Source organism: Cyprinus carpio, chromosome A16, assembly GCF_018340385.1.
Source record: "Cyprinus carpio isolate SPL01 chromosome A16, ASM1834038v1, whole genome shotgun sequence".
In the NCBI taxonomy this organism is placed as follows: Eukaryota; Metazoa; Chordata; class Actinopteri; order Cypriniformes; family Cyprinidae; genus Cyprinus; species Cyprinus carpio.
In genome coordinates this window covers 10096153-10120147 of record NC_056587.1, presented here as the reverse complement: position 1 = coordinate 10120147, position 23995 = coordinate 10096153, and the positions used below count along the sequence as shown (strand labels likewise).

Here is a 23995-nt window from a genome sequence, read left to right as displayed (position 1 = left end):
GTTTTTCAGCCTGCTCTGCAGTGTAAGTGGTGCACAAACTGTCCTGAGGGAGCATGTATCAGCAGCTCAGTAAGCTGCACATCGGAGCATGACTGCAGGATAAACCAGAGAGAGATCTTCCTCTCTAGTAACTGCACTGAGACCAGCTGTGAGGCTTCTGACTGCCCCAAATGCACAGCCTCTGGGAAATGCATGTGGACACGCCAGTTCAAACGCACAGGTGAGAGTGACCACACATTGTGCATGATTCTACAGAGCCCCTAAGGGGACATGCTGAAGGAAAAAATATGAGATGGGAGGAAAAAATTCTATTTCAAAGCTTTTGTATTTGTTCTCAAAACTTTAGCGTTCTCTTGCAAAAGTATTACGCTCCCTGACAAACTTTGTGTTCACTTGAAAAAAAATGTCAATATAGGTTTTCCTCCAACCTCATATAATTTCCATCACCATTTTTGCATTCTCTTGCAGCAATGTTGCCTTCCAAAGAAACAAATGCAGAGCCAATGCAGAGTTTCTTGGAGAACACAAAAGTTTTGCCATTTTAAACATTTCTTTATATGAAGTCCAGCAAAAATGTCTTGACTCTTGGTTTAAACTTCCAGGTGAGACCAGGCGTATCCTAAGTGTGAACCCAACTTACGACTGGACGTGTTTCAGCTATGCCTTGCTTAATGTGTCTCCCATGCAAGTGGAGTCCTCTCCACCAATGCCTTGCCCTGAACCCTGCCATGAAATCAAAACCTGCAGCCAGTGTTTAAGCTCCCGTGGCTCTGATGGAGGTTGGCAGCGCTGTGTATGGAGCATGGCACTGCAGCAGGTAACATTTTCATAATGTTTGTTCCAACTTGAATACTTTCTACAAGAAGTTCGACCAGTAACCTTGTCACCTGTCCTCTTTTTTTCTCCAGTGTATGAGCCCCTCCTTTGTTCCATTGCGATGTGAGGCGGGTCAGTGTGGCCGTTTGCTTGCGGATGAAGATTCCTGCTCTCCCCAGTGTTTCCAGCTCACTCAGTGCTCCCAGTGCATTTCCAGGCCACAGTGTGGCTGGTGTGCTGTCCGTGTTGGAAACGGGGCAGGACAATGTATTCAGGGAGGACTGAATGGTACATGTTTTTATATCTTGCTGCAGATTAAGCTAGTGAATCATGTAAAAATGATGACAATGAGTTTATGATTAAGTAATGAATAGTGGGACTTTTTAGAAGGCTAATTGATGGATGGTTTCATTTGGGTACAATCAGGTTTTTATTATTGAAAAAATGACAGGGGCAGTCAGAAATTAATAATTTTTTAGCCACAAGAAAGCAAAAATATGTTATTCTAACATGTTGGAAAGGGACTGAGACCGCAGAGTGACATGAGAGGCAAAGTAGTACTAGTGTGTTGCTGTTAACACAAAAATATCCAGTATACAATATGCAAAAGTATTTGAGTGCACATTGCCATGTTTTACCAATAAGAATCGAGCATCTCTGAGAGATTTATAGAGTGCAACAGTACACAACCCCATTTTTTTTTTCAGCGAGCTTTGTTTCTGAAGTATTTTTCCCATTCATTTGTCCCATAGGGATTTTAAGAATATCTTTGTTAAAGAGTTACAAGCAATGAACCAAACCTACCAGCAAACCAGGTGAACCACAATATTACAAACTTTGATTTGAAGCAAAATTGTTTTTGAAAATCAAAAACGCAAAGGAACAAAAAAACAAACAAACAAAGGAACCAAAATGTGTACTAATGAACCTTGGATTTAATGAAGGCAAGAACTACAATCCCATGAAGCACTGCAAATGACAATCCAAATAAAACAGTATATTTTACGTTAATTGCAAAATATGCATATATAAACCCATATATTTAAATAATTAATTTATATAATTGTAAAGTTTATATAATATGTGTAAGTTCTTGCAGTATCATGGTTAATGTATTTTTTTCACCAAGAATTCCACTGTTAAACATGATTGTTTAAACAATAAATTGAAATAACGCAGGCTGTTGGCTTCAACAAGCATGAGTCATTGATTAACAACCTTATAGCTCATAGTAGGTCTTTCTTTACAGTTTGCAGGTTATTGTTAAAAAATAAGTTGAATGAGAATTGTTTGAAAAATTGCTAAAAAAAAAAATGAATGAATGGGATCTTTTACTTCCAGAGCACGGCTTTTGTACTTTATTATTTCAATCCAACATACAGACAAGACAACTTCTGAGCTGTTAGCCCCCACATAATTCACACACACTTATTGTTTTTTTTTTTTTTTTTTTTTTACTCTTTCTACTCTGCAGGTGTAAGTAAGGCTTTGTGCCCACAGTGGAACAGTAGCTGGTCCTTCTTGCACTGCCCAGAGGAGGACGAGTGTGCCAATGGACACCACCACTGTAACGTCACTCAGGACTGCCATGATCTGCCTGAAGGCTACCACTGCACCTGCAGACAGGGCTACGTACTCAGCAGGTATATTTAACAGCTTTCATTCTCAAATAATATCACTGACCTCCCCAAGGCTGAGTAGTTTTTCTCCTCTCGCTCTCTTTTTCAGTGTGTCGGGTCAATGTGAGCCAGTGTGCGCTCAAGGCTGTGTTAATGGGACCTGTGTGTCCCCAGGAGTCTGTCAGTGTCATTTTGGGTTTGTTGGAGAGAACTGCTCCTCGCAGTGCCGCTGTAATAAACACAGTAACTGTAAAAGCATCTCTCATCTGGACACCTGTCTAGAGTGCAAGAATAACACGAAGGTACTGAGGTTTTACTGTATATTGTTATTTTATTACTATTGCCTACTTTAAAGAAGTCTCTTATGCTCAACAATGCTGTATTTATTTGATTTAAAAAAAGCAGCAAAAACAGCAATATTGTGAAGTAATATTACAAATTTTAAATGTTTACTCTAATATATTTAAAAATATAAAATTCATGCCTGTGATGGTAGGCATTATTCCAGTCTTCAGTGTCTCATGATCTGTCGGAAATCACTCTAATATGCAGATGCAACATTTCTTATTATTATCACAGTTGAAAAGTTGTGCTGCTAATATTTTTTTGGAAACCGTGATAGTTTTTTAAGGATTCTTTGATGAAAAGATAGTTCTAACAGCAATAATTAAAAAAAGGGATATATAAAAGTCTTTACTGTAACTTTTGATCAATTTAATGATTTAATGTGTCCTTGCAGAAAAGTATTTCCTTCAAAAGAAGACAGGCATGACAGGAGTATTACCATGTATGTGTTATTATAAGACTAATCACTAGGTCACCTCTGTCTCTTCCTTATTTTTAGGGTCAGCACTGTGAAAAGTGTAAGCCCTTGTTTGTGGGCTCAGCTGTGGGAGGTGGGATGTGTCGCCCCTGTCGTGAATTCTGCAGAGGAAACAGTGACATATGTCTGTCCAAAGAGGAGCATCGGAGGGCAATGGAAAATCCAAAAGACTATCCACTGGACCGTGAGAGTGTAAGCAATTTTTTATACATTTTTGTAAATCTTTTATTTGTTGCAGGGCCTGAGTCATTCATTGTATATTTTTGCTTCTCAGATCGAACAGTGGGCTACAGAGGGGCCTACTGAGGACAATGCTGTGTGTGTGAGCTGTCTGAACAACAGTGTGGGGGATAAGTGTGAAAGCTGCCTCAGTGGCTACTTCCTGCTGCAAGGGAAGTGTGAGAAGTGAGTGTATCAGAAAAGTAGCATTGACTATAATTGTGCTCTGATTTATCATTAGATGTTTGTCTTACTTTTAGGGCTGGGAGATATATTGAACGATATGATCATGCGCATCTAGTCAGTAAATCTGGTTCCTTGATTACCACTAAATCGCCATCACCTGCTTTCAAATGGAGCGGCATTTAATACACAGAGCCGTAGATCACTGACAAGCTACGCAATATCGCATTCATTATCCCAGATGAATCAACTTCGATAATGAATGCGATATTGCGCGGCTTGTCAGTGAACTACGGCTCTGTCTATTAAATGCAGCTCCATTTGAAAGCAGGTGATGGCGATTTAGCGGTAATCAGGGAACCAGATTTACTGACTAGATGCGCATGATCATATCATTCAATATATCTCCCAGCCCTACTTACTTTTATTGTTCTGAGGTAGTATGCAATATATTATTTAACTGGACTACCAAAAGTTAGCACACATTTACAGAGAATTGGGAAAAATAGCGGTTGGCTTTAGAGATAAGTTAGAGATAAGAAAATTTCCCCATCTCAAGGTTTCACTCTGTAGAAAGTTCCAGTTAAACTGACATCAGTCTTTCCATTCTTTCTTGTTGCTTGTTTGTAGATGTCAGTGTAATGGCCATGCAGACACTTGTAACGAACATGATGGCACTAGCTGTCCCTGCCAGAACAACACTGAAACCTCATCCTGTCTGAGCAGCCCACAGAATGACCGTAAAGAGTGTTACAGACAACAGGTAATGGCCAGTTCGATACAACCAATGACATTTTACTCTACTTCACAAATAAGACCTTGTATGAAATAATCCCGTTTGTGCTTCTTGCAGTGTGCAAAGTGCAAAGATTCATTCAATGGCAATCCAGTTAATGGGCGGCAATGCTATCGGCAGTTTAATGTGGACAATGAATGCTGCTTCGACCCCACATCACAGGTCAACTGTTTCCATGAGCCTAACATCCGCAATCTGCTCAGGGGCCGCACAGTGTTCTTTTCGGCCCAGCCCAAGTTTACTAACGTGGATATCCGCGTTACCATTGACGTTACGTTTGGAGAGGTGGAGGTCTATGTGTCCAACTCACATGACACCTTCATTGTGGAGGTAGACCGCCAGACCGGTGTGCATACCATCAAGATCGAGGACGAGACCACCTCTGCGACCACTTCTCGGGGAGAAAAGGAGGTTCCTCTGGCCCCACCGTCACCCATGAAGGTGTTTGCGAACTCCTCATCAGGATTACTCGGCACGCTACAGTCCACAAAGTCACATGGGACAGAACGTGAGATACGGGAAGAACGAACCGAAGGTCTCATAACCTACATCACCGTATGGAAGCCACAGACAGTGTTGATTGTACGCGGCGTACGGGACCGTGTGGTCATCACCTTCCCGCACGAAGTGCACTCGCTCAAGTCCAGCCGCTTCTACATTGCCCTGCGTGGTGTGGGCACGGATACCCATAACGGAGAGTCCCAAGGCCTTCTCTTTCTACGACAGGACCAGGCCCACATTGACCTCTTTGTCTTTTTCTCTGTCTTCTTCTCCTGCTTCTTCCTCTTCCTGTCCGTCTGTGTGCTGCTCTGGAAAGTCAAGCAGTTCTTAGACTTCCGCCGTGAGCAGCGACGCCACCTTCAAGAGATGACCAAGATGGCCTCTCGCCCATTCGCTAAGCTCACTGTCTATCTGGAGCCTGAGGAGCCGCAGCTGGTTTATTTACCCTCGGCCGGAGGGGGCAGCACCGTGTCCCTGGCCCACGTCCGGACAGGCAAGCTTGGTGGCATGGTGATGGGCCAGAGGGGACGACCCGGGGCTCTGTCCTACAAACATGACTCAGGCACTGTCACTCACCACCACCACCATCTCGCTCTGAGCGGAGGCAACAACGGGCAGCACCTTCCCCTGCACTACCTGAATACTCACCACTACGCACCTAGCTCTACGGCCAACACGACCTCACATCATCACCACCATCATCCGTCCACACACGGCAGCTACCAGCATTTCTGCCGCTCCGACCCCTTCCTATCCCAGCTCATGGGATTTTCATACTCATCCTTTAAAGTTGGGCCAATCACTCTGGAGCCCACAGACGACGGGATGGCAGGGGTGGCCACTGTGCTCATACAGCTGCCAGGAGGCATCCTTGCTCCCAACCGGGCTTGCTTGGGTTCGGCGCTCGTCACTTTGCGGCAGAATTTGCAGGAATACTGTGGACACGGAGGAGCAGGAACACATCCCGGTGCCGGGGGCAGCCGAAAAGGCTTGCTGGGCCATCAGCATCTAACCACCATGGCTATGTGAAGAGAACATATAGGAATTGAGTAGGAAAAAGTGACTTAAAATTAAAAAACAATAAAGAGAGTTTACATGAGAAAGAACAGGAAGAAAAAAGGAAGTTGCAGAGATGTTAAAGGGACAATCCACCGGACAAAATGACAATTTTGTGATCATTTACACACCCTCATGTTGTTCCAAACATGTATGACATTCTTCTGTGCAACACACACGAAAAAACAAAACATTTTATTTTGTGTTGCGCTGGTTTTTTAACAATATGAAGGGTGAGTAAATGATGACAATTTTCATTTTGGTTTGCTCTGTTGGGGGTTTCAAAAGGGATTTATTTATTACAGGAGAGGAAAAAGGTATATCATAGGAAATGTAATTTGTACATATACTGTAATTAATTGTTAGATGTTGTTTACTTGTTTATCACTCCTAAAAAGCTCCATATTGACCTTTATGCAGTGCACTACTAGTGCAAAACATGCTTTGTTGCTGCATTCTTTTGTCCCATATACACTACTGAAATCAGCTGGACAAGCTGACGACTACAGCATGACACATCGACCAGTGAAAACGTTGTCTTTGCAGCTGAACCAATGCGCTTTATATCTTTGTGTGACAATCTGAACTGCCATCCAAACCAAGAGATGGTGCAACATTGATTGTCTGCAAAAAACGGGCACAGATGTAAAACATTTAGTTGTAATGCTTTTGTAACTGATATTTTGTCTTGGCTGTGATTGGTCAATGCTTCCTGTAATATAGCAGATTTGAATATAGTCAACAGGTCTGTTTCATGGTGAGCCATTGGCGTATTTTTATACATATTCATTCAGACTGTCAATCGACGGCTTATGGTCACATGTCCTTTTTGTTTGCATTAATGACATGCCTTTACTCACTTTGCCTTGACCAGTCGCTAACATAACGGTGCAACAGAATCTTCACTCTTTTTGTATTAAATTTAGGATTGAATTTGAGTTTAGGCCATTAATCTTTAGTGCTGCAGTTGTTTGTGTGTATGTATGTATGTATGTGTGTATATATATATCACCACCCTTGGTAAATATGACCAAAGAAGGCTGTGAAAATTAATCTGCATTGTTAATCCTTTTGATCTTTTATTTTAAAAAAATCACAAAAATCTAACCTTTCATTGGATAATAAGAATTTAAAAAGGGGGGAAAATATCATTATGAAATAAATGTTTTTCTCTAATACACATTGGCCACAATTAACGGCACCCTTTTATTCAATACTTTTTGAAACCTCCATTTGCTAGTTTAACAGATCAAAATTTTCTCTTATAATGCCTGATGAGGTTAGAGAACACCTGACAAGAGATCAGAGACCATTCCTTCATCCAGAATCACTCCAGAACCTTCAGATTCCTAGCTCCATGTCGGTGCTTCTCCGCTTCAGTTCACTCCTCTCATTTTCTATAGGGTTCAGGTCAGAGGACTGGAATGGCCATAGCAGAAGCTTGGTTTTGAGCTCAGTGACCCATTTCTGTGTTGTTTTTTAGGTTTGTGTTTGGATTATTGTATGGTTGGAAGATCCAAACATGGCCCATTATAAGATTTCTAACAGAGTCAGTCACTTAGTGATTTTTTTATCTGTTGGTATTTGATAGAATCCATGATGCCATGTATCTAAACAAGATGTCCAGGACCTCCAGCAGAAATATAGGCCACAACATCAAAAATACAGCAGTATATTTCATTGTACACATGGGGTACCTTTTTTCTCTGTGTTCACCAAACCCATCTTGAGTGTTTGCTGCTAAAAAGCTAATTTTTTAGTTTCATCTGATCATAGAAGCCATTCCCATTTAAAGTTCCAGTTGTGTCTGATAACTGAACATGCTGGAGTTTGTTTTTGGATGAGCTAGGAGAATTTTTCTTGAAACCCTCCCAAAAAACATGTGGTGATGTAGGTGTTGTTTGACAATTTTTTTCTGCAATTCTCCAGCTGTGACCCTTGGAGAGTCTTTAGCTACTCAAACTCTCCTCACCGCACATTAGGACGATATAGAGACACGTCCTCTTCCAGGCAGATTCATAACATTTTCTGTTGGTTGGTAATTCTTAATTATTGCCCTGATGGTGGAAATGGGAATTTTCACTGCTCCAGCTCTTTTCTTAAAGCCACTTCACTAATTTGTAATGCTCAATTATTCTTTGCTGCACATCAGAAATATATTCTTTGGATTTTCTCATTTTGATGGATGATTAAGGGAATTTGGGCTTTGTTTTCCTTCCTCTTTATATTTCTGTGAAACAGGAAGCCTTGGATGGATAATTTCATGTTCATAATCACCCTGGTGTGCTCAAAATTGTGAATATGAATGGGAATATACTTCTGAGATATTTTACTCAAAAGAATTTCTAGGGGTGCCAATAATTGTGTCCAACGTGTATTAGAGAAAAACATTTATTTCATAATGATATTTCCCCCCATTTTAAATTCTTATTATCCAATGAAAGGTTAGATTTTTGTGAATGTTTTTAAATAATTGATCAAAAGGATTAACAATGCAGATACATTTTCACAGCCTTCTTTGATCATATTTACCAAGTGTGCTGATATTTTTGGCCATGACTGTGTATGTATATATATATATATGAAGGAATAAGCTCATTAATAAGGGCCCAGAAATGTTACTTTTTTATTATTATGTAGGAAATGAAGGATACTACATTTTTGATCTCCCTCCTTACACTTCTTTAGTTTCAACAACTGTTGAATATTTCACAATACTTACAGCATGTATTAACAGTGTGCTTATATTTTATTTCCATTGATCAGTGAAATTTATTACCCAAGATGGGTTGCCACAGCATTTTTATTTCAGTGATGGTTCATGTTTAGCCAGATATATGACATCTGTTGAACAAAACGTGCATTAAAATGTTAAAATATAAGGTCATGAAATGAAGAAAACGCTACAGTTTGTTACAGTATTGCCATTTATATGGAGTTTCTGTTGTTTTGCTTTTTTGATGTTTTTTGTTTTGAGGATGGACTGTTATTTTCTGAGCATAATTTGACTGGTATTCATGTATGTTGGTGTAGAAAGTTACTTTTTTTTTTTGAGAATTAGTCATTGTGAATTATAAAATATTTTGAAAAGGGTTCATTTGACATTATGATTATTTAATGTAAATAATAGAAACCATAAACCATGAGAAGCCATATGTTTATCTCGGATTTAACTCCAGAGAAAGGAATCTTAAGCTAACAATTGGTTAATTTGTTAGGTTAAATCAGAAAAAGTGATTGTGATATAAATTATGCGAAAGACCAAAACAGATTTGGTTTCGAATATGATAAAGAAAGCTTTGTGTTCTGGTCAGACAGTTTCAAATGCTTTTACAGTTTTTACTGTGGTTGATGCACATGCCTTGCTTAACGGCGGTTTGTCCATAATAAAATATCCATTAATGGTTACCAGGGTTGATTGCGTTGTCTTTGTTTTTGTTCCTGACTTAACTCTTATTTCTTCTAAAAATAAAAACAAAATTACCTACTGCTGTGTGAAACCAAAAACAGTAAACTGCACATTTGATCAAAATTGAGTTATGATTGAAATTGGTCCTCTTACTCAGGGATGTGTTTTGTGTTAAAGTTATCAAAACACATTGTATTCATGGAAAGTTGCATTATTTTAATAAGTTTAAATTTATTTTATTGGGAGGTTTTGAATATGTCCACTAAAATATAAAAAGAAGAAGAAGAAAAATAAAAGGTTCAGGGACTTTTATTGTGAAAAATCGCCTTCAGACCTTATTTTAAAACGGGTTGTCGTTGCTGGCTTTACATATTATCTATAACCAGCATCGGTTTAACGTCTTTTACACCTGAAAGGTTCAAACTAAGATAAGTCCTTTATAGCTATATTTTCACAAGTATAATTAGTTGTGTTGGTGTGATTTTGGCAGCGGATGTGACGCCTGTTTGAGCTGTAGGATGCTGTACACTGAGGGCTGTGACAGTCCACTGGACGATCAACACAGGTCTGCAGTCCAATCGAATATTCATTGCCTCCTAAATGCTGCAGATTAACTAAAGGTTTAGTATTTCCGGTAAGAACATGGTGTACTTTATTAAGTCAACACACACTTCTGTTTACAAATGCATGTCTGCAACCCGCTAATACTGTCACATGAGCTTTATTAACCTCCATGATTAAACATCCCTGTCCCGGCCTGCTCAGACAGTCTTCTTGGCTGGTTTTAGAGGAGGTTTGCGCAATTTTTCCAGCTACATTTTGTTTAATTTTGGATGTGTTTCTTGCTATTGGAATTTGAGATTAGAGAACAGAAGCCTTGACCTATTAGTTTGCATAATAATTAAAAGTAAGAAATTCTACATAATAATAATAATAATAGTAATATCATAGTGCAAATGCTATACCAGGAATGTATTATTAATAAAACTGTAAACTATATTATTGCCCTTCTCAAACATTTCTGTAGGTTGTGCACAAGAAGATGAATGCTAACTTGTTAAAGAAAAGAAAGTTATCCAGAAAAAAGAAAACCAAACAACTGCCAAATTGTGATAAAGAGCCATTGGCAACAAATGGTGATGGCATTAGTATTGACACCAATGAAACCAAAACATCTAATGACATTCAGGACTGTGCTATGGACTCCTGTCCTGAGGTCACACAGATCAAAGCAGAAGAAGGAGAGCTGGAAGCTTTGGGACTCCTAACGCTGTCATCTGAACAACAACACCAACAACAACAACAGCAGCAGAAGAAAGTCAATCTGCAGCCTCATCCTCCTGCTTTCAGAGCATTCGTTCCAAAGACAGAACCAGACTGTGTCCCTTTAAACCCACCTAGTTTTCAGGTCGAAACTGAGCCTGGCATCTTTGAAGTGCTGCAGAGAGAGTCTACCTTGATTGTAAAGGAGGAGAATGACAGCTGGAAGGAAGTGAAGCTTGAGACACTAGATGAAAACACTGTGGGTGATTCAGGCCTGGAGAAAAACACAGGTAATACATGGATCTCATATGCCCTGATTTGTAAATCGCAAAGATGACAGCATCTTTTATTTTACTTTTTGGTTTGTCTTTTATTTTAGTTTAGTTAATTAGTGTATATATATATATATATATATATGTGTATATATGTATGTATATGTATGTATATATATATGTATGTGTGTGTATATATATATGTATGTGTGTGTATATATATATGTATGTGTGTGTATATATATATGTATGTGTGTGTATGTGTATATATGTATGTATATGTATGTGTATATATATATGTATGTGTGTGTATATATATATGTATGTGTGTGTATATATATATATATATATATATAATATATATATATATATATATATATATATATATATATATATATATATATATTAATATTAATAACACTGCCTGTTAATTGATTGGAGATGATAACCTCAGAAAATTCACTTTACATTTGATTGCACAAGATTGTTTCTTGATCAGTTGACATGATATTTTTCTGTCTCTTTTCCTCTCTGCAGCTTCCTCCTCTCTGGTTTTTCCTTGTCCCCACTGCAGTGTGACTTTCACTGACTTTACGTACTTGGACAAACACCTCAAATGGTGCCATCGAAGTGAATACCTGGCATGGGTGAAAAACCACAAAGTCTACAACTGCTCTAAAATATCCTCCGGGATGCTCAGCTGCTCGTCATGCCACTATTGGTTCTTCTCTCAGAGACAGCTGGAGACCCACATGCGAAGGGCCCACCTCCCTACGCCCAAACCCACCCGAAAGCGCTACACCTGCCCGCAGTGTGATCGCAGCTTCGATTACATCGGTAACCTGCAAAACCACTGCCGCAGATGCCATGGCTTAGCCACGGAGTGTAAAGATGGACAAATTAGCTGTGCTAAATGTAGCAAAAGCTTTGCTGGAGTCTGGGGTCTCGGTCCACATCGCTGCCATGAGGACGAGAAGAAACCCAAGGAGGCTGTCGACGAACCCATTTGCACGGACCGTGGCTATTTGTGCCGAGACTGTGGCAAGAGCTGCTCTACGCTTCAGTGTCTGAAGATACACAAACGCACTCATACTGGTGAGAAGCCATGCGTCTGCGAAGACTGCGGCCGTAGGTTTCATGATAAGGGGAGTCTGGGGAAACACAAAGTCATACATACAGGAAACCGGCCATACAAGTGCCCCGAATGTGGTAAAGAGTTCGCAAGGATGGCCCAGCTCAGATGTCATCTGCGAACCCACACGGGGGAAAGGCCGTACCCTTGCCCCCAATGCGGAATGAGATTCAGCCTCCGATCTACACTACGAATCCACCAACAGGTTCACTCTAAGGAAAAAGCATTTTCATGCCCAGACTGTGGCAAAATGTTCTCCGCTCTGAGATACGTGAAGGTCCACCAAAGAGCGCACAACTCTGAGCGAATGCTGCAGTGCAGAGAATGTACCAAGACGTTTTCACGGGAGGACGTGCTCAAGAAACACCTACGCATTCACACGGGCGAACGACCGTACCAATGCAACGTCTGCAGCAAACGTTTTGTCCGCATCTCGCACCTGAAAAACCACATGCGCACGCACACCGGCGAGAAACCGTACCGTTGCGAGCAGTGCGGCTCCAGCTACGCCCAATCCGGCGATTTGACCAAACACATGAGGAGACACACAGGGGAAAAACCCTTCGCCTGTTCTGACTGCGACCGCCGCTTCAACAACTCCGGCGACTTGAGCAAGCACAGGCGCAGTCACACGGGCCACAGACCTTACAAGTGTGTGGAGTGCGGGAAGAGTTTTCTCTTGCCCCAGCACCTGAAGTTACACAAACTAACACACACGGGCGAGAGGCCGTACAGCTGCCCGCGGTGTCTCCGCACCTTCACTCGCCCGCACCACCTTTCACAACACATGGAAAAACACATATGAGGAGGGATGGGGGGTGGATAGCTGCACTACTTCTGTCAAATCTAAATTGAATTTAGGAAAATGAATTGGGAGTTCATCGATGAATTGGAAATCGGTTTAATTTTTTAAAAGTAACTGAATCCAGACGCATAGTCTTCCTTTCTGGACTGTCCTTAAAGGTTTAACATTATAGTTATTTTGCATGCTCAGCTCCATTGGAGATATCAAATAGAATTAATGCCTTACACTTTTTTTTTGGTAATATGGGCAATAAATTTGGCCAAAAAACACAGGACGAACTTGTACAGGCGTCATTAGCAGTGTAGCTTGAAATGTTCATTAATTTAAAGTTCATATTTAACCATTTAAAGACACTGTTGGTTCTACTTCTGCTGTGGCCTAATAATATTCTATGATTATTATTATTATTTTAATATTAATCTGTGAGCTTTATGATGGAGGCATTCAAGGGATGCATCATCTATAATTTAAAGGGTCAAAATTTCTCTGCTGTACTAAAGGCAACTGCAAATATGAATAAAAGATGAATATGAGCCAAAATTACGTAAGTTTTATTTCTGTTTCAACACATTTACACTGTGTAGCAATGGTCCGTTAATCACATTTTGTGTTAATATATGAAAGTATTTACTTTTGCCTCATAAAATTTTAATCATATTTGCAGATGCCTCGTGTACAGCATAAAAGCAATTTTGTGCTTGCTACCCTAATGCTTTATGGAGGGCACTGTAAATCTGTTGAATTGTGTGTTGAATTGTCACCAAGTAAATACTGTACTGGGTTGGTTATTTTACAGCTTGCTGTTGTAGTTGATCCATTTGATGTAACCGTTCAATGCCAAAGTATTCTGAGAGTAAGATAATTGTAGAATTATTGTGGCTAGTTTGAAAGTAAATTTACATTTATGCTTTGAAGCACTAGTATTCCTGATGTAATATAATAAAAATCAGTATGAAGATTTAAGATATACGTTCGTAATTTCACTTTATTATTTTGAAAGAGATGATGAAATCAAATGAGTTGCACTAAGTGGTTTCGTCATTGTATTGGCTTGAACTGTGCATCTGAAACTGTATTCTTCTCATCTTAAAACAGTAAATACAGTATGTAAACCATGGCTATTTTGTCTAAAGCATTGTCTTTTTGTCTTTCCTTCTCAGCTTGTGCACAGACAACCAAAGCATCGTTGCAGTCTGTGCAGATGCTCAAAGCCAGTAGATGGATCACTTGGTCAAAGGGCCCAAACAGGTCTGCTTCAGTCAATGTTGGGGGAATAGCCCTATTATTTTTATGTCTGCGATTACGAGGACAGCACCGTGACTAGTGCACCGACACAGATAACAAAGATGTATTTAGGGCTAAATAATATTGAGTCTACCTTTGTTTAAAGCCGGAATCAATACTTCTTAAAGCATGTCCATTTTTCATTTAGCAAGCCTCTTGTCTGAGAGGAGGGTCAGGGAGATGTATGGAAGGGAGTGTGTTTTAATTCTCTTTGTTGCTGTAGTAATAATAATTGTCAGAACAAGTGCGGCTCCTAAAGATCGGGTGATAGGGAGGTGAGTCACACGCACAAAATTAATAGATTTTGAAAATTGAGACAGATTACATGACAGGTTTTATTTATTTTTTCCTCACGTGATTTTCTTGTTTTACAGGGTACGGACAGAAATGACCATTGGAGACAGAGTAACATGGGTAAACCTTTTGAGTTTTTGAATATATGCTCTAAAAACACTACTGGATTTTACAAGCCATATCAGTCACTCTATAAAGAATGTAAATGTTAATAATTTGACACAAACATTTCAATTTGGTAGCAGTTCCTCCTTTGGGGCACCAGGGGGAAACAGATATCTGTCAATGTGTGCTTTTGGGAATTAGGATGTGCTTCGGTGCCATTGGTCTCTCTCCTGTGCTTCTCACTCTTCCCACAGTAGGTTACTTCATACAAACAAGTGAAAAAGCACAACAAATTCTAATGCGTAACATGGATTTCTCTATGTGTCTCCGTGTCAGAGCTTTTTAGATTTCATTGCACTGTGCTGTTTTTACATAATTTTCTGTGTATTCATTTGATAGATGCATTTTTAAGCCCTGGTTCGGGAAAGGCGGAAAAAGTCGCAAGAAGCATCCTCTGTCATACGTTGCTCAAGGACACCTCAGTCGTGGTATTGCTGGCCCAAGACTCGAACCCACAACCTTAGGGTTAGGAGTCAAACTCTCTAACCACGACTTCCCCTAGAGGAATACACTACACAACTTTAAATCTGAACAGATTTTAAAACACTAGGCATCACACATTTGACAACTTTGTAAATGGTTACAGAAAAACTTATACACTAAACAACTGAGGATCATACACTACTTGACTTGCAAGTCGTTTCGAACTCAAAAACCGTGCGTCTCATTGCAGAAACACGACAAATGAAACCGGTACGTGTTCTGAAATTGCCTCAAATGTCAAACATTTTGGATATGCTCTAACTGGACGGAATCATGGTCTGAAGCTAAAAAATATTAGTCCATGCCCATCATACACTAAACGATTTTCTGTGAACTCCGACTTCTCAAAATTTGCAGACTGGTGTTGACTTTCTGCAACTAGCATTGACACCTCCAGACAAATCGGGGGAAAAATCTATGTAGAAGTCATGTAGCAGATTCCAGCCTTTGGTTTACTACATAGCTACTATCCTATCAAGTGTGTTTACTTGTTTTCTCAGATCATATTTAGATCTTTGACCTGTGTTCTTTTGTAAAATGCTCCATCAATGGTCAGTGCTGAAACTCTAATACCCTTATTTACAGGGAGTTTTCTGACCGACCATCTCTAGAATACTCTAAAATTGAATTACTTCAATGTTGAATTAAATAAGAGCCCTCTTGCACATTTTCCCCCTATCTCCAATTTATTATATGTAATTCCAGCAATCCAATTTTCTCCATATTTTCTCTCAATACTCTTGTCAATTTGCTGAAGGAACACATTGTTGGCTTTGGTGTGCCGGTGTCACAGTGTCGTCTCGCTGCAGTGGTTTTGGCGCTTGTTGGCCTCAAAGGTCAGTGTGTGGGAAGAGCTGCCGGCTTTCGGGGTCTTCAGGGGGCTTTAGGGCGGCTGCGTCTGTGTCCCTTTGGGCTCAGCCAAGCCCAAATCCACTTCTCTCATTCATGAAAGGGTTAGAACAGAGGTCAAATCACCACTTTCCACTCCCTGCGAATAACACAAGTCGTGCGTGAGGGATGGTTTATGTAGGCGTAGATGAAACTGTGTATTTTAGGTGTTTTTTTTGGTCATGGTACTTTCTTGGCACGTATTAACTGCCTGGAAGCTCAGGCGCACAAAAGACAGTGAAAAGATGCTGTGAGTTTTGCTTAGGGGAGGTTGGTTAGCACAGAAGAAGAGTAAGGTCGGTGCTGTCAAACTCAAAATGAGGAGCTTCTCATTTTCGATTAATGTCACGGTGCACACAATTGCCATCTTTTTATCTGTTGTGCGGCTCCTAGCGCTTGTGCTTCTCACAGCCCAAATCTGCAATCCACAACTGCTCCTTTCTTCTCCTCCTTGCTTCTCCTCCCCAGTCCACCCTTATGTCCAAACCTTTGGCTCTGGGTGTCTGTTTAGCACAGGGATAGAGATGTGGAGGGTGAGGGAGACTGACAGTGTGCGCTCCCCTACTCAGTAAATATGAACTGCACCCAACAGACAGCCTCATTTATCACAAGGGAAAGAGCGCGGGAGGGAAGGAGAGAGAGAGAGGGGAAAAGGGATAACCGTCTGGGACGATGTGGCCTCAGCTAGCAGGAAGAGAGTGCAGGGATGAGAGACACGAGAGTAAGGAGGGGAAGATAAGAATAACACAACAACTCAAGCAAGTGCAGGAGGAGAAAGACAACAAGCAGACATGATGTTTAGAGGAGTCAAATAGTGGGATCAAAAGGATGTAGTTAGAAGAGAGGAGGTGTGGAAAAAGATGCAGGCCTCCTGAAATACTCTGAGTGAAGAGGAGAGAGCAGAGACCTGACAGTTTGATCAGATGAAGTACTTAAAATCAAAAAGCATTTGTGATAATTCTGTAGGTCTGAGCAGATCATAAGAGAATAAGGCAAAGTGAGACCGAAAGGAATGACTGTAGCTGTGCCTGGGGTTGGTGTAATGAATAAATCTCATTTTGATCTGCAGTGAATGAACTTATTAACGGATCACAACCTGTAATCTGGCTGTGAGTGTGGAGCCTGACACCTCTGCTCCAGTTGATAAGGCTTTAATCCTCAGTGCTGAACACAGGTACTGGCCACAGAGACCAAAGGTGACTGAGCTTAAGATGCTGACTTCAGAGTCATTATCGTCTGTGCTCACTCCGACACTACCACTTGCTGTTGCAATTAAAGCACTAAAAGTAAAAGTACAAAGTAATTCATGATCATTCCTACGAGTGTTGCCGTATTAAGTGTTATATGTATACTGAAGCTACATGATAATCTTTTTAATTGTTTTTTTTATATAATGGGCCCAAATTTTGCTTCAATCTGCTTCATTTTCCACTCATTACTACACACATTATCTGTCTATCGATCGATCTATCTATATATTTATCTATCTATCTGTATGTCTGTCTACACAACTGATTGTGTTTTAAGGTACACTTGGTTAAATGCTGCACAAGCAAATATATTAATGGTACTTAGTGATCAGCAGCTACTTTATTGATTTCTACATAAACAACATCAATATTTATTTTATGAAGCAACAAACATATCTTTATCTGTATTTAAATTTCTGATTTACTATTGGACCAGAGCCTTCAGTATTTCTGCGATATTATGAACTAATTTCTGTGCATACCATGGTAATTACAGCCTATATAATATGGTTAATATTCTTTGCAATAAGACCTTTTAAAAGGGTTGGAATACTTTAAATTAAGGGCTTCTGTAATGAACTAGGCATGAGTGGGCTAATATCCCATAATTGGCGCTAATAGCTGTTAAATCAAAGCCAATTGTCTGCCAATAAGCACCTTGTACTTTGCCCTCGAGTCTTCGTTATGGTCAGTATCTGACCTCTGCATTCCCAAAGACTGAAGGGCAGATTGTGTTCATCTTTACATTCAGCTTCACTCTTAAGACCAACTGAAAGCTCTGAACATGTGAGTTTTTTACAACAAATACTTTGGTTAATAGCTGATCACAGAAATTATATTTTTACTATCAGACTGCTAATAATTTAAGTTAAAAAAAACTATAGTTTTACATTTATGCATTTAGCAGACGCTTTTATCCAAAGCGACTTACAGTGCATTCAGGCTATACATTTTTTTTTTTTTTACCTAACGTGTTCCCCTGGAAATCGAACCCACAACCTTTTGCGCTGCTAACAATGCTCTACCACTGAGCCACAGAACTATAGTTTTATTGAAAGTTTAAAAAATAAAATGTTCCAGAAGTACATTAATTGCTATTATTTTAAAGGCCTTGCAAAGTAAACATTATATAATATGGTACTATATGCATGCTGTTATGGTCCCTGGTCCATCTCTGTCCACCAAATAATCCAGACCTGAAAAGGGTTGAAGACTCCTGATCAATTAGGGAATAGGAACTATAGTACTGTAGGCTGTTCGTAGGTCTACGGCAGAGTTTCTGTCGACTTATGCCACTGCTTGCTACACATTGTTATGTTACAGCATGAGCTGAAAGGCTTCAAGCAGGTCTATAAATTAAATCAAGGCCACGATAAGGAAATTGACAGAGAGAGTAGTGCCCCAATGAAAGCAATTGGAAGCTCGTAAAACGATCCCTGGTGGGCCCTCTATATCTCTTTTCTCACCGTGAATCCTCCACTTTTCCTCTTGTCAGTTCTTCTTTTCCATCTTTTTTTCTCCAGCACCTCACTCAGCTCTTATACTCTGTATATTGTCATATTTCCCAGCTCGGTTCTTTTTGCTGTTAATTTCCCACCTATTTTCAGACCTACATCTCCTTCCTTTACTTTTACTCTGTGTTTACCACATTTCGGCTGTTCTCTCATTTTCATGTTTTTTCTCTCGCTGACTATTTCTCTCACACTCTTTCTCTGTCTGAACCCCCTCTCCACGGAGAGACAGGAGAGAGGAAAGATGATGTGTGACAGTTGCTATATTTCGATCTTCTGTCAGTGAGATTAATATTGACACAGTGTGTATCTTACCAGAGGCCTGTTGACTGTGTACGTTGTGTATTTATTCATTATTCTAGGTTGGGGCATTTTTCTCAAGAATCAGACAATAACTGATGTGTGGACTTAGATGGAGAGAGTATATACTGGTGGCCTGAAACGAGTCGATATGGTCACATCTGGGTTTGTCTTAACCATCGTGTTGGTCTCCATGGGGTGGCTGCAAAGTCAAACCTTGTTGTAGTTTCATGGGGTGTGAAACACCTCATGTTTCACTGACAAACCTTTAGATACGGTCAAAGTTTGTCAGGGAAGATTTACCAGATAGTAATTCAACATTTTGGCTACTTTGTGTGTTTAAATGATCCAGCTGTGACGGGATTTGGTGTTTCTAGCTACAGGATCAACTGATCAATTAAGTTGGATGTACTTTGGCTTAACAAGAAAAACTTGCCAAAATGTCCCTTAAATTTGTATTGTAATAGGAGAATATTGTTTCTGATATTTTTATGTTGTTTTATTCAATGTAATTTCACACCAGTGTTGGGTGCAAACGTTCAAGTAAACGTAGAAAGGTTTTCTGGAGATAAACAAATAGAAACAAAAGAGGAAAAGAAAGAGTACGAGAAGTGCAAGAGCCCAAGGGGGGAAACAGTTGTCGCTGGAGACTTTTATTGACTTTCCCCCCATCTTCAGTCGCACGTGACTGGAGCACGGGCGGGGGCCAACAGATAAATTCACAGAGAGGGGCTGAGGAAGAGAGAGAAATGGGAAAATAAATTACTCTGGAAAGATATGACGATGGACTACATGCGGCTTTAAATCTAAAAGGGAATTCGCGACACACTCGACCAATTTGTCATTGCGCTTTTTACCCTTCTCTCCATTTCTTTTGGCTACTTTTTCTTTATTATTTTTCCCACGTGTTCAAAACACGTACAATACCCTACATGTGTTTTTTCTCTTTCATCTGTTTTATCTAATAATGAATAATTAGCCTGTTTCACTCAATATTATAGATCAGTGAGGGAAACACAAATCTTGTTATTATTTGCGTCTTTATTTTTATTTGACTTAAATGTGTATTTGCATAACCAAAACTTTCCTATTTAGCTACTTGTTAAACGGTCTTAAAAAGTCAACCCTGTATGCTGTTCGCACACTGCGCCTATTGTGAAAGTGTTTACATTGTAAAACGTTTTTTTTTTTCGTTTGGTCCTGTTTGATATGCCAGTTTACAGTTTCTGGAAAGATCCATATATCTATCACCGCATTCCATTTGTCTTTCCTTGATCTCGGATTATGTGTAATACACATGCCCCACCCCCTATAATATCTATAACAGCCAAAGGAGAGAGGGAAATGAGATGGACTTAAAGTGAGGGATAGCTGGAAAAGGGGGAGAGAAAGAATGGAAAAGAGAAAAGAAAGAAAACGCGGTCTTAAAGTATACCCCCCCCCCCCCCCCCCCCTTTATTTAATTTAGACGCCAGGCGAAAATCGATCCTGCCATTCGATACGCAATCCGAATCAAGGCGAATTAAGCGGGCGGAAATTAACTCTGAAAATATTTTTGATGGAGTGGCTTGTAGTCTCTCGGCCAAATGGACTGCAAAGTGGAACAAATGACAGGGGCCTAGTGGTGGAGACAGCGGCGCTCCATCTTCCATTAGGGCGTAATGGGATAGGTCCCAGCCCCCTAGCTCGACTCGGCTGCATTAATCAAAACAGCCTCTATATGAAGATTTATGGTTCTCCCAGCGTCGCCGCTTCACTTCAGCGCCGCTGAAGCCGGAGCCAGTTCTTGTGTGTTTCTCTCGCTCTCTCGCTGTCGCTCTCTCTTACGCTGTGTGTAGGTGTTAGAGAGACCTTCTCCCTCCTTATCTCCTCTTTTTCTGTTAGACCTACTAGTATACTTAAACAGAAACGCGTTTCTCGCCTCGGTAATCGTATCGTGTCATCATCTGCGCGAGTGTGCGGTGTAGGCTATTTCTCATCCTTTTACAATGACGTGGTGTAAAATCCGGAATTCCAATCTATGATTCTACTAAAAAAGTTATTTTTGTTATAACCAGACTAGCATTAAAAAAGCAAATACAAACTTAAACTGAGACACAAGTCACCTAAAATGACCACAGTGTGATTATTCATTATAGCTTTGAATGGAATCATTCCATATACTGTGAATGTTCTTCAGTAGTCAGGTTCAGCAATGAACCGTTTTCGTTATAGGGTTCTTGAGTTTTTTCTTGATGGTACATTTATAGGTTCGTAAGATCAGCCTTCTAGATTATTTAAAACAATGGCACAGCTGGTTAAAGAAACTGAAGAGAGAAAAGTTTTTTGAGAAGCTTACAAAGGTTATCTTGGCATTGGGCTGTAAAACACTTTTTGTATCTAACATGAACCTTTATTTTCCAGAGAGCAATAGTGTGAGAGAAAGAGAGTGGTAGTAAGAGTAGAGCTGAAGTGGACAGACTTTTGCCCAAGAGGGAAATGCTGGGGCCCGGTAAATTTTAAAATCACATAGTTTGTTTCACTTTTTGTCTCCCCTGCACTTTTAGTCCTAGAAAGTCCCATCTCAATGTATTATTTCTTTTGTTGTGGTCCAATCTCTTTCCCCCATCTAGCTCTGTTGTTTTCCAACATCTTTTTCTCAATCCATCCCTTTCCAGCCCAAACTCTCATACTCCAGAGCCAAATGCATGTGGAGACATCTCTATATACCTCCATCTATCTCTGCTTTCCTCCTGCCCTGCCTCCTTTCCTTTTTCTTTACTTGGCTTTCTTTTCCTGTGCACAGAGGGGAAGCCGGCTGCCAGGTTTAGTCTGCCGAAGGGTTTATTCAAATTAGAAACGCTTCAGTCTTCTTATCCCTCTTCTCTCCCTTATGAGAGAAGCACTCACTCTCTCACCTGCTTTCTGTGGCTCCCGTCTTCCCTCAGAAGTCCCCAGAGCCCAGCTAGTTTAGGGGGACAATATTGTTGAGAACTGGGAGATGAGGGGAAGAAGAGGTTAGGAGGAAATCAGGGAGGGAGCAGCTCGGAGGTCGTTCAGATTTGTCTGGAGGGAGCTGTTAGCCGTTTGGTTTCTCGTCCCTCTCATGTTCTCGGCTGATTTAGAAGCTGTTATGGGTGTTTACATATTTCCCTTCTGTAGTGATTTCCTTCTTGCCTGACAGTAGTATCACATTAACAACTTGTGTGCTCTGCAAGTTCAGTTTGTCTTGATTCTGTTTCACATAACTCTCGCTCTTGTGTTTTCTTTCCCTCTTCGCCTGGCTGTCAGTCATCCGTCAGTGAAGCAGATGGGACTCAGAGGTCAGTCAGCCCTGGTAATCATCACTGTAAAGTACTACAAACTATAAATCTCTAATATCCCACCTTTGAGCACAGAAATATTTTATTGGTTTGGGGTCATATTTTGGAGATCATACTTTTTTAAACTGATTCACAAACTGATTGTTTTAAAGGAACTCTTAAGTGTGCTTCAATGTAAAAGCGTTCCACAGAAGAAAGTTACAGGTTTGGAACAACATGAGGGTGAGTAAATAATGACAGAATTTTTAATTTTTGGAAGAACAATCCCTTTGATCATTTGCAGCCAATATACTTTTGCGTAGTTTGCATAATATTATCTAACCAGTAGACCACCAACACAGGATCTGAAAAATAGCATGCATTATAAAGTTTAAGGGAATCCAAGGATTCATATCAACTCTGCAATGCAAAAGTATGGAATGGATTAATATATTTATTAATTAGGCTTATTTAACTCCGGAAGCATGTTGGACATGATGCTTTGATTCCATTATATGAGCAGTGGGAATGCAAATATTTCTGTGCTGCTTAAAATAACTAAAAGATTAACCCCATTCAAGTCATTATACAAATGAGCCAGGAGGCCTCAGCTGGGCCCCTAGGCCTGTCATATGCAAAGCAGGAGATGGGTTCTGTTTGTCAAATGGAGACATAATATCACATTAATACACACAGAGTAAGTGCTTCTAATCATCCAACTGCGTTTGCATATATAATGTTACCTTAAATGATATATTCGGAGGGTGATTTTTTAAAATGACAGTCATGTTTTGAAAGTGTTCACAAAGGACAATGCAAAATACTTATTATTAGTAGCTTTTGACATGTTAAGACCTTGAAGCCTTCGTGTAGTAGTCTGCAATTTCCCGGATAACATGGCATTGGCCATTTTTAGGCCCTTAAGCCTTTGCCAGTATTTACATAAGAGTTAATTGATAAAACAAGCCACAAATTCCACCCAGGCACACAACTTTAAAACTAAAAGCTGGCATTGATTTGCCTAGGCATCCTAATCACTCAGAATGGACTTCTATAGTCTTTAGAGCACTTGTGGATATTTGTAATTGCAATGTACATTGCAATTAAGAAGCATGAGACTATCGCCTTAATCACAATTCAGGTTCAATGACAGTGTAGTCATAGAGTTTTCCCTCACATTGACTGCAAGTGTAGTGTAGGCCACATTATTTGGAGCCAAATGGTTTGATAAGAATAAATAGTAAGTATGAAATTTTATAAAATCAAGAGAATATTACTTGTGTCATTATGTTTATTAGAAAATAACCTTGCAAAAACATACATAACACAAAATGCTAAATATTACATTTTATATGTCCTTTCTTCATGTTATGTAGTAGTTATGTGTTGTTTTATGTATGATTTATTTGCTTAGAGTTTATTGCTCCACTCTGGTAAGCCAACAACTCCCTTTGTTCTAATCTTTTTCTCTATGTGAAATTAACGCCGTTTGCATAAATAATTAAATAATTTTCTTAAAGAATTATACGTTGTCTTGAGCTACTTGCTTTTGATTGATGTCTGTTTATGATTCGTTCCGCTTAGAAATTCCTACAACATTTCTTTCCTGATAATATATCAATTTATCAGGAGAGGTTTTATGTTA

The 23995-nt window shown here is 39.9% G+C and overlaps 3 protein-coding genes across 4 annotated transcripts in view; all 3 read left to right on the top strand.

The window, feature by feature from the left end:
• The window catches only part of LOC109109316 (multiple epidermal growth factor-like domains protein 8), a 28049-nt gene extending 21299 nt beyond the window's left edge, over positions 1 to 6750 (top strand). Inside the window, exons 32-40 of the mRNA XM_042772569.1 lie at positions 10 to 220; positions 603 to 817; positions 909 to 1104; positions 2291 to 2459; positions 2545 to 2737; positions 3280 to 3450; positions 3533 to 3663; positions 4291 to 4423; positions 4514 to 6750. Coding sequence (XP_042628503.1) covers positions 10 to 220; positions 603 to 817; positions 909 to 1104; positions 2291 to 2459; positions 2545 to 2737; positions 3280 to 3450; positions 3533 to 3663; positions 4291 to 4423; positions 4514 to 5986 — 2892 coding nt within the window. The 3' untranslated portion in view covers positions 5987 to 6750. The remainder of the gene's footprint in view (positions 1 to 9; positions 221 to 602; positions 818 to 908; positions 1105 to 2290; positions 2460 to 2544; positions 2738 to 3279; positions 3451 to 3532; positions 3664 to 4290; positions 4424 to 4513) is intronic.
• A 3007-nt stretch (positions 6751 to 9757) lies between these two features.
• LOC109108663 (zinc finger protein 883-like) lies at positions 9758 to 14011 on the top strand. 2 transcript variants are annotated; one of them, XM_042772567.1, is made up of 3 exons: positions 9758 to 9987; positions 10450 to 10975; positions 11495 to 14011. In XM_042772567.1, the coding sequence occupies exons 2-3, from the start codon at positions 10465 to 10467 to the stop codon at positions 12892 to 12894; spliced, it is 1911 nt and encodes a 636-aa protein (XP_042628501.1). In that variant the 5' UTR covers positions 9758 to 9987; positions 10450 to 10464; the 3' UTR covers positions 12895 to 14011. The 2 variants fall into 2 exon arrangements, with proteins under 2 accessions (XP_042628501.1, XP_042628500.1); XM_042772566.1 differs by having other exon boundaries at positions 9759 to 10056.
• Positions 14012 to 14079: 68 nt separating this feature from the next.
• LOC109106704 (ETS domain-containing transcription factor ERF-like) overlaps positions 14080 to 23995 on the top strand; it is a 68421-nt gene continuing 58505 nt past the window's right edge. The window contains 3 exon segments of the mRNA XM_042772568.1: positions 14080 to 14592; positions 22340 to 22371; positions 22524 to 22593. The gene's annotated coding sequence lies outside the window, so the exon portion shown is untranslated.

What these genes read in the sequence shown, in the direction of transcription:
- LOC109108663 (XM_042772567.1), top strand. Translation starts at nt 10,465, where the DNA reads ATGAATGCTAACTTGTTAAAGAAAAGAAAGTTATCCAGAAAAAAGAAA. An exon ending in AGGCCTGGAGAAAAACACAG is followed by an intron (nt 10,976 to 11,494) that starts GTAATACATGGA and finishes TCCTCTCTGCAG; the next exon opens with CTTCCTCCTCTCTGGTTTTT.